The 10977-nt window shown below is 39.9% G+C and overlaps 1 protein-coding gene across 4 annotated transcripts in view; it reads right to left on the bottom strand.

Moving 5' to 3' along the window:
* tub (TUB bipartite transcription factor) overlaps positions 1-10977 on the bottom strand; it is a 66969-nt gene that overhangs the window by 14863 nt on the left and 41129 nt on the right. For 2 of the 4 annotated variants that reach the window (XM_034308433.2, XM_034308434.2), the window contains exons 2-4: positions 4513-4564; positions 1512-1674; positions 211-345 (exon numbers count right to left, since the gene is read on the bottom strand). In XM_034308433.2, coding sequence (XP_034164324.1) covers positions 211-345; positions 1512-1674; positions 4513-4564 — 350 coding nt within the window. The remainder of the gene's footprint in view (positions 1-210; positions 346-1511; positions 1675-4512; positions 4565-10977) is intronic. The other 2 variants (XM_034308435.2, XM_034308437.2) reach the window with 1 other exon arrangement.

The following is a 10977-nucleotide window of genomic DNA, read 5'->3' as shown; positions in this document are numbered from 1 at the left end:
CACGAATTTCCCAACACGTGTTTTTCTACAAAGAGAGAAAATGTGGCTCAAAAACTTCTTTAAAACTCTACAGCACTGATCACGTTAAACAGCGCATGCAGAGCTGGGAATGGCACAAACCTCTACACACACACACACACACACACACACACACACACACACGGTCATGCACATGCGGAGCTTTAACGGCACGGAGGTCCACCAGCTGACCTTTGTGTTTGCCCTTTTTCTCCTTCTTGGCGCTGCCCGTTTGTGGAGTCGACGTGAGCGGCTTGGATTTTTTAGCCGAGCGAGGAACCTGAACCTCCGCTACAGCCTTGTCCTCCTCCTGCTCAGCTTCTTGTACTGCACAGGAAGGACGTGAGCGAAGCAGCGAAGTGGGAGAGACACGAACGCGAGGGAAAGTGGAGTCAGTGTGACAATGAAGGTGACGTTAGAGAATGAGCTCTAGAAGATATTTTATTGGTTATCGTATGTTAATAAAAACATTCTGCTTAGTTTCACAAAACAAATTCCAAATCACACGGCATGCAGATGTGTTTAATTTCATAACCATGTAAAGAATGAAGAACTCAGCACTTTTTAAAGGTGTGTTCATGTTCGAATGTTTCTTATGCTGCTCAGTTTTTTGAACTATTTATTAAAGAGTGAACTCAAAAATAAATAAATCTGCTCTTACACCTCTACTCTGTGCTCTTTGCTCCTCTAGCACTCAGTTAAAAAGCTTGTATGGTTGCACTACTAGTGAAAGATATATCACTTTGCTTGTGTTTCCTCATTTGTAAGTCACTTTGGATAAAAGCATCTGCTAAATGAATAAATGTAAATGTAAAATGAACTCTGTTTCATAGCTGACTACAGGAAAAAACAATATTTAGTGCTTCAGATTCTTTGGAGTAAGCTTAATGAATGTTGACATCATTATCACTGGGGAACTTAATGAGGTGATTTTTTCACAAATAAAATCAACAGGAGCTCAAAACATTCTGCATCACTGCAACACTGCAAACGAAGGATCCTGCGCGCTTGTATTTCACTCACGTCTGTGCAAATCTGAACACCTTTCAAACAGAGACTGAAACTCAGCGAGTCAGAGACGTGACAGGAGGACACGTGGCACGAGACGTTACTTCCGTACGTCTTGTAAAAGTTTCAGATTTAGTTTTGACAGTTATGACACTTTACTGTGTAAATATTAAAAATAAATTCTTCCTCATCCGCTCAGCTGCTGTTGTCTTCCTGCCAGTGCACATTTACATTTATTTAAATAAATTTGAATATGTAATGAGTGAAGCAGCATTGTGAACACACATTGTTTAACAGTGTGTGATTTATTCCTCGGTCTTCACAAAGCCAGCAGCGTGAATCAGTGTTAGAAACTCAGAGCGAGCAGCCGGGACACGACGCTCTTTACACTGATCTGAGAGCAGTTTTCCAGCCTGTTGGGTTTAGAGTGTATGGAGAAGAATCTGATTCGAGTACAGAGAGGAACCTGACAGTTATTTTCCTACCATGGTAGATGGTGCTGCTGTTGCTGCTGAGATAGGACTCGACGAGCGGCGCCTGCTCCTCACACTGTCGGGTTCTGCGGGTCCGAGAGCGACCGTCCAGGTTCGACTGCACCATCAGAGGCTCCTGACGCTTCTTCTTCTGCTTCTGCTCTAGGAGAGCTCGCTGGAACACATGCATGCATCATGCATAAGCACTACATTACCCTCACTTTCAGTAAGCACTTTATCCTGATGCCGGTGGATCCGGAGTCTATCCCGGGAACACTGGGTGTGAGGCAGGAACACATCCTGGATGAGATACCAGGACATCTCCAGGCACAACACACACACATTCATACACACATCTACACCTAGGGCTAATTTATCTTAGCCTGTCCACCTACTGACATGTTTTTAATAGGCAAGAAGAAACTGGAGAACCCAGAAGAAATCCACATGTACACGGCGAGAAGATGTGAACCTCCACACACACACACACACACACACAGTAACCCGAGCTCAGGATTGAACCCGAGACCCTGAAGCTGTGAGACGGCATCTGCCTCTTCACCACCATTACACAAATCAGAAATCATGAACATCACCATCAGTCCAAAGCTTCTGGGTTTCTACCTGAAAAACTTTGAACCCAAGTGACGCTTAACTGCCCTGAATGGAGTCAACAAACACCGTCACGATTACGTTCTTCAGTTTATTATAGCAACAATAAAAATGATTAAAGAATCATGGAGCAAAAAGGTCTCTAGAGAACCGAAAATAGTTCTTCTGTGGTGTTGCTCTGCTTTTACAGGACGGGGCTGTAATTATTACACTTATACGCAACATTTAGAGTTTTAGCTAAAAAACAGAGAATATTAAGGTTATATATTATATATATTATATGTATTAAGGATATTAAGGGAAAATAAATTAGACATGAGAACACTGATTTCATTTTTCTCCCAAAATAACTGTATCCTTTTCTGAGTAGCGCTGTTTAAGGAGCACACACAAATTACAGTCTGATTATTACATGAGACATGAAACACATGAAACATGAAACAACACACTGAGACACATAAAACATGTGAAACATGAAACACGTGAAACATGAGACATGAAACACATGAGACACTGAGACACATGAGACATGAAACATGAAACAAGACACTGAGACACATGAGACACATAAAACATGAGACACTGAGACACATCAAACGAGACACTGAGACACCTGAGACACATGAGACATGAAACACATGAGACATGAAACACATGAAACATGAAACACATGAGACATGAAACACATGAAACATGACACACATGAGTCACATGAAACGAGACACTGAGACACCTGAGACACTGAGACACATGAGACATGAAACATGAAACAAGACACTGAGACACATGAGACACATAAAACATGAGACACTGAGACACATCAAACGAGACACTGAGACACCTGAGACACATGAGACATGAAACACATGAAACATGAAACACATGAGACATGACACACATGAGTCACATGAAACGAGACAATGAGACACCTGAGACACTGAGGCACATGAAACGTGTGTGTGTGTGCACTTGGATGGGTTAAATGCAGAGCACAAATTCCGAGTATGGGTCACCACACTTGGCTACACATCACTTCACTTCACTTCATGAGACACTGAGATACATATGAAACATGAGACACATGAAACCTGAGACACTGAGACATGAGACAGTGAGATACATGAGACAGCTAAATCTGAGAACCTTTAAAGTGGATGTCCTCAGACTCTCACACTAGGGCTGAAACCCAGCGATTCTCTCCCTCGCTCTATCTGTGGAGCGATCTCTCTGCACTGCACTGATACAGAAACCAAGCATTCTGAAACAATGAGCATTAAAGCTGTAGAGATACTGTGATGTGGAAAAAACCCATCTGTCCTCTCCTCCAGAACTAAACCCACAATTCAACAGATATTTACTGTTAGCATAGCGCTCGCCTGCTTCCTGAGTCCATCGTGTGGGAGGACGTTTATGGTGGAAAATAATTATTCAGTTTATTATAACAACAAAAAAAATGATTAAAGAATCATGGAGCAAAAAGGTCTCTAGAGAACCTGAAATAGTTCTTCTGTGGTGTTGCTCTGCTTTTACAGGACGGGGCTGTAACTATTACACTTATACGCAACATTTAGAGTTTTAGCTAAAAAACAGAGAATATTAAGGTTATATATTATATATATTATATGTATTAAGAATATTAAGGGAAAATAAATTAGACATGAGAACACTGATTTCATTTTTTTCCCAAAATAACTGCTGCATGAAACATGAGACACTGAGACACATGAGACACTGAGACACTGAGACACATGAAACATGAGACACTGAGACATGAGACAATGAGACACTGAGCCACATGGAACACATGAGACACATGAAACATGAAACACTGAGACTTGTGAGACATGAGACATGAGAAGTGCTGTTTAAGGAACACACAATTTACAGTCTGACTTTATTTTCCACACAATCGCTGTGGCTCTAAAACTTTTTATTGACTTTCATATGTACAAACCAAAATGTTTCAGAAACGCTCCACCTGGTCATTGCTTTGTTTCCAGGAAACACGGCTGTCAATCACACACCCACACTGCTCAGGGCTTCTAGTTCTAAAATATGCACTTGGTTTATTTTTGTTCTGTGACAGAAACCATGCTGAGCTGCAGGTAATGAGTTTGTGTTCAGATTCTGTTTGAAGGATTTTTATTATAACTGATGATCAGAGACGTCCACAGAAAGCCATCAGAGTTTCTTAATTAATGAATCCGCCGTAACGAGGTGGCTTTAAGTAAAAAACTGAGTGGTGTCAGTATTTTTTCTTTCTTGCTTTTTTGTTGGACTCACACACACACACACACACACACACACACACAGAGTAATGTGATGTATGATATGTGCAGTGTATCGTGTCCTTCAGTAGGAGTCACAGAGACAGGTGATCAGGTATGAGCTGAAATCTCACCTGTCTGTCCAGCTTCTGCTGTCGGAGGTTACTGCACTCATCATCCAGGGTGCTGCGGAGAGACAGAAAGAAACGAGACATTTTTAAAACAGTATTTTATTTAACAACTCTGAGCTTTCTGCTGTGTTCCTCAGGGAGTGATCCTGAGCTCTTCAGAAGAAGTGTGAAAAGTCTCGACTTTGCCTTGAAGAGGCGATGGAGCTCTAAAGTAAGAGACGTAGCTTATTAAACTGCGTCTGTGTCACGGTTCAGGAACCTCAGTGGCATGCTGGAGAGAAGATGAAAAGGTTCCTCATGGCCCTCCTGTATTCATCCCTCATCACAGCCTTGCTTTAAAGACACAAAGCTCCTGGTATTAAAGGCACTGCAGATTCAGCGGCTCTGTAATGAACGTGTGAATCCGTCTGAAGGTTCTCGTTTCATTCACACAGCAGCGAACAGTAGAGTCATGGAGAGGAAGAGGAAAGTGGTGAGTGTAGATATGATGATGTGCTGCTGTGTTAATGATATGTGTCACTGGAAGTTCTCTTTCAGGTCCTGTAGGAGCCACTGATCTTTACGCGGTCTTTGAACTGTCACTGGTTCTCATCAGTTTCCTTCTAATCATCTCTGACATCCTGAAACGTTCACTCAGTCCTGCTGAGGAGGAAATGAAGCATGAAGGATTTGACTTTATCTCAGGGCGTGTGTGTGGATCAGACAGGTTTAATATTGTAGTGGCGTTAATTCTGTAGCTGAAGAGCTGTTGAGTCCAGTCCTGAGCGACCGTACGTCATGTTTAAGACTTTTCTCACACTAATACAGACACAATTTAATTTTTTTCCCCAATTTTGTCTTTCCATCCTCATTGACACACTTCTTTCTGACCACCGGGGGCAGGATTGTTTTTCCAGGCTGATAAAAAGGCATTTACAGAGATATATACACGCACATGGAGCTTATATACTATTCATAAAAATCAACCATATTAACATGAACAACTCTTAATTGTGAAGAAATATCTAGTTAAATAAATCTCTATGTAACTTAGACCAGATTAATAATAATTAAAACTGAAGCCCAGGATTCTGAAAGAGCCGATTACTGTTGAGTCTTTGCCTTTTTAGAGGATTCTTCCTTCAGCATAACATCCGACTGTGTTTGTGGCATGCTGTTACAGGAAAATAATCAACAGTGTGGTGGTGTGACGAAGCCGAGTTACTGTTACTTCCCTGAAGCAAATTATTTCCCTATAACAGCACGTCCACAAGTGTTCTTTTCCTCTTATACCACAGCAATTTACTGAAAATTTTAATTTTTATTCATTAAATAAGATAAATCATATTTTTTTATCCATTTATAGTTACATTTAATGTTAGTGGAACGAGTTAGTTCCTGTTGTCACTTACGTTATAGCAGCTATAAACACTCGTTCCCTCACCAGCCTCTTTATTCTCTCTCTCCAAGTTAATAAGATAAAAAAATCGCAGCTTGTTACGCATGTTACTGAGAAACCGCAAAGAAGAAGCGTAAACTCCTCTGTCCTGAAGACGTCGGAAAACTTACAGTTACAGCTTTACCTCTGACTGTTACAAAGCGCTGACACTGGAGACTCCTTCCATAAATGTTACATAAACGTCTGTTAAAATATTAAATATCGCATTTGCTGTACGAGTCCCTGTGAATGAGCTGTTACTATAGAAACGATAGCGTATTAAAACGAGCGCATTAATTATAATAAACCTGTGATTTGCAGCTGCACTACTGTCAGAGCTGCTGTTCTAGAAAACTAATCAACACCTTCTGACCAATCAGAATGCAGAATTCAGTGGTGTAGCGGGAGAAACAGATTTACTAAAGAAAGCTGATTATTATTAGAAACAGAAAAGCATACTTGAGGAACAAAATCAGTGTACAGAGTTACAGAAAACGTGAATTAATTTGGTGATTTTACACTCACCCCCCCCCCTCTCTGTATCTCTCTCTTTCTGTATCTCTCTCTTTATGTATCTCTCTCTCTCTCTCTCTCTGTTCTCGATGTTTTTCAGCTTTACTCAACGTTACTGTATTTTCGTGTGATTTAAACCCTGACAAATCAACTCAAAATTCAGCTGCATGAAGTCACAGAAAAGTCCAGAAGATCTTTAACACACTCTCACTGTAGTGAATTCGATATCTCTCTTTTCTTTCTTGCCCTGTCTGCTGCAGGCTTGAACAAAAACCTCATCTCCTTTCCTAATCAAACCATCTCATTTCACACACACACACACACACACACACACACACACACACACACACACAGTCAGCACATTCATCAGTCAGGAGTGTTTGTTACCATCAAACTAGAAAATAACGACATAAACAGATTTGCTGTAATGAGGGTCAACATCTCATTATATAACCAGGAAAGATGAATTGATGCTCTCTCTCACACACACACACACACACACACACACACACACACACAAAACGCTCCTCATATTGAAGCTTTACTCCGTTTAAAACTCATGCAGCGTGTGTGTGTGTGTGTGTGTGTGTGTTTCTATATTGTCTGTTTGTTTCATCACTCAGTCTTTAATTCTTTCCTCAGCATGAGATTATTTTCATATCATCTCTTTAGCGACACAAAACTTAACTGCCAAACACAAAAACAACACAATTCAATGAGGTTTCATTCATTCAGTGTTGTTCAGTGATGTTGTGGCTATTGTGAAGACGCCACTCTTCATTTTGGGCGACTGAGTCTCAGTTTCAGTGTCGGTAATAATTCTGTCTCACGCTTGGCTTCATCTGATCAACTTCACTTTTTACACAACAACAAAATCCTCCTCCATGTAAAAACCACCAGCGTGTGTTTTAAAACGTGTGGATTCACATCACACGTGAAAACAAATCCACGGTTCTTCTGTTAACCTTCAGAAGCAGCAAAGCAGATTCAAAGAAATGAATAATAATAATAATAATAATAATAATAAAACCAGTAATCATCCAAAACAGTGAAGTCTGCTGGTCTGTGATTGGCTCCTGACAGTCACATGATCTCAGCTCCAGCACGTCTAGCCTGGACGTTAATTCGAGTGTTAGATTCGCTGTCTGTTTTCGTTACTCTGTTAGAATTAAACGCTATAAACACCACGTTCGTGAGCGTAAGACGTGATGGTGTTTATTCAGCTACATCGCTGACTGTTATAAAGAGTCTTTTAGCACAAAAACCTGCTGCTTGATGGAAACAGAGGAATCGTGTGCAACGTGAACATAAAATAAAGAATTCCTCATTACTATAGATTTCTAAAAAAAAAATCTATATTTGCAACTTTTTCTAAAAGAATAACCTTCTGTTGTTGGGTTCTAGATGGAATCTTTTAGGGTTCTCCAGAGGCACAAACCGAAGATCCCTTTACAGTGTTATATGGAGATATTTAGTGTATTGACACTTTTAAGACTTTTAATACAAGTTCTTCAAGAGTCCTCTGGTTCTTTGTATTGTTTTTTATTTTGTTGTTGGTCATAGCCTCCTAAAGTGGTTCTACTTTAGAACCTTTTCTGATAGGGAAGCACTCTGGTGTAACTTTCCACACAGAACCTTCCAGGAGCAGCTCAGAGAACCCTCGAACTGCTTATTTATCTACTAACAATGTTAATAGGATAGATACACATTTAGGAAAAAAAAGGGTTCTTCAAGGGTTCCTTAAGGCTTCATTGCATAATGAATGACCTTTTCACTCCTTTCAGGGTTCCTCCAGAGGGACAACCAAAGACCTCTTAAGGGTTCTAGATTAGAGATTTTTTTCTAATTAACTTTATTTTGGTTTTGGGGTTTTATGCTTTCTTTTCCTTGTGAACTGGTTCTACAGCATTTCAAGAGCACGTTGATGCCATTAAGAACTTGTTAGCTATACTGAGTAGTGTTTTTTTCCTCGGCTAAAGGATACGTATTTATCAGTGTTTTAATCCAGCAGCTGAACCGCAGATCTCGTGTGGTGTATGATGGCCAGACTGGAGAACAGGGACATGGGTAGTGTGTGCACATTGCTAGAAAGTCTTCAGTACCATTAAACATGGTGCTAATTAACGTAACAGTTATTAACAAATTAAAGCAACGTATAAAGTGGAACCTCTGAGATCATGTGACACAGAACAGAGTTACTTTCTGTTTTTAATACAGTAACTCAACAATCTGGACGTCTTCTGTGTGTGTTTCAGCGTGAATGAAGTGTGTGTGTGTGTGTGTAGTGAGCCATGAGCCCATCGTGTCTTTAATAAACTCTCGTTAAATAAAGAGTAGTACGAGGCAGAGCTGAGCCAGTTTCTGCCTTGACTTTTTCTGAAAAAAGCCCCGTACGCTCAGATCATATGTTTAATCTGATAGTAAAAATTCACACCACCCACTTAACACACGTCTGTCGTCTCGATCAGCTGTGAGTGAAAATCACGGCGTCACTGACAGACCAGCGATGGCCTCTGAAGGTAAGACAGGTCTCTATGAGCTCTTATACACTTCTATATTTAAAACTAGCGTTTGGTTCAAGGCCACTTTAGCCGAGACCAAGATCATAGCCAACGGAGTCCGAGTCAAGACCGAGTGTGACGGGGACGAGATCAAGACGAGACCAACACCACACATGGCCAAGTCCGAGTCAAGCCCGAGATCAGACACTCAGGTGTGGCAATTTGCTGGCTGTAGAATCTTCCTAATCTGACATGCAGTTTCTCTAGAATTAAATAAATAATGCATCTACTTCAGTCTTATCATTTTGTACAAATAAGTACACAGGACTTACACAGGAGACCTTAAGCGCTGCAGCGTAATCCTGTTTTATATCAGTGTACTGAGGGGTTAGGGAGCATGTGTGAGCTGAATGAAAAGACGCATAGTTTGCTAGTTATACAGAAGTTATTTTTTTTAAAGAAAAGCAACAGCACATGTAAAGATGTGCAAAAAGCACATTTCCTTTGACTGATGCACACAGCAGGTAAACAACATGCAGTAAAAACTAAATTAGTTTTGGCTCATATCACTTTCTGAGACCAAATACAGCTGTGCTTTCAGGTTCTTGTGCTGAATTATTCTGAACATAAGAAGATGAAATATTTTGAAACATAGTTATTTGAAATGTATTGAAATGGTGCTTTATAACTCCACATACAGAGATAGACATTTACACTGTGTGCTGTAACAGGAACAATGCAAAGTAGATGCTCATGGAAACGGTGTTATGGTCTCAGGGAGCATCGGAAAAATATTTCGAGTCTTCAGAGACAAGACCGAAAAAACCGGACTAAAATTTCACCCGAGTTTATGAAGGTTAAGAACCGAGAGCATTGTTTTGTCTCGAGGACAACAACACCTTTATTTACTATTCAGTAACTGCTGTTCCAGCATCCTTCAGCATTTATCTTCACTTTGAATTTCTTAATCTCTTGTTTTCAACTTCTGGTCATTTTTCCTTTTTATTTATGATTGGAGATTGTTTTATTCCTTGTGTAAAGTGTTTTGAGATTTTGGACTTCAAGAGAAAAGTGCTGTATAACATATTATTATTATTATTATTATTATTGTTATTATTATTATTATTATTATTATGTAATACTATTATTTTCACAGCATTTACAGATTTATTTAAAATGGCAGCAAGATCTTAAACATGTCAAGGTTCCAGTGTACGAGTATCAAGTATGTCATATTTATATATAGATTTTTATGATTTATGATTTTTTGGCACAGAATATTTTGAAAGCATAATATTTATTTATTATTATTTAATATTTATTTTTTTATTTGTTTTATTTTAGTCCATAGTTCTGGCTGAAATCAAAGAGTAAAGACTTTAGACTGTTCTGCGTGAACTTTCCTAGAAATTGGTGACTGAGGCTGAAATAAAGAAACGAGGCGCATGGACCTACGAGCTGATCTACACAAAATCTACACAAAATTCGGCTCAGATGTGAGAGTGAGTCAGATGAAGGGTGGAAGCTGATCTGAGAGCAGTGACAGATCTGAAATCTCTGATACACCGTGCAAATGGCTGTGGATTAGCTGCTGAGTGTAAATTTTAGCTAAGCGGAGTATAATGCAGCATGTGGATCTGGGAGCAGTTCTTTCTCTAATCCTAACCTGCTGAGAAACGGCACTCAGGCTCTTGGATTAGCAGCTGAGGGTAAATTTTTACCAAAAAGCCAGAAAACAGCAGGATCTTGTTTCACTTTAGATGCACAGGTGGCTGAGAAGATCCTCGTTTCATAACTCTTTTCTTTTATCTTTTTTTATCTCTTCTTTGAGCTGCACTCCAGCCCCTGTGAGATTTTGTGAGTGTTCTGAAGCCTACACATCAGCTCCAAAAATAGTTCTTTCATTTTAGAGGAGAGGAGCGAGAATAAAAAGCCCAAATAAACACTGGAGATGTTGTTCGCAACAGGACACGTGCAGGAACGAGCGTTACATACGGAACAGAAGACAAGCGCTCACTCCCTGATGCAATCTTTCAA

The sequence above is a fragment of the Pangasianodon hypophthalmus genome, chromosome 11 (genome assembly GCF_027358585.1).
Source record: "Pangasianodon hypophthalmus isolate fPanHyp1 chromosome 11, fPanHyp1.pri, whole genome shotgun sequence".
NCBI lineage: Eukaryota > Metazoa > Chordata > Actinopteri > Siluriformes > Pangasiidae > Pangasianodon > Pangasianodon hypophthalmus.
This window is presented reverse-complemented; position numbering and strand designations above follow the sequence as displayed.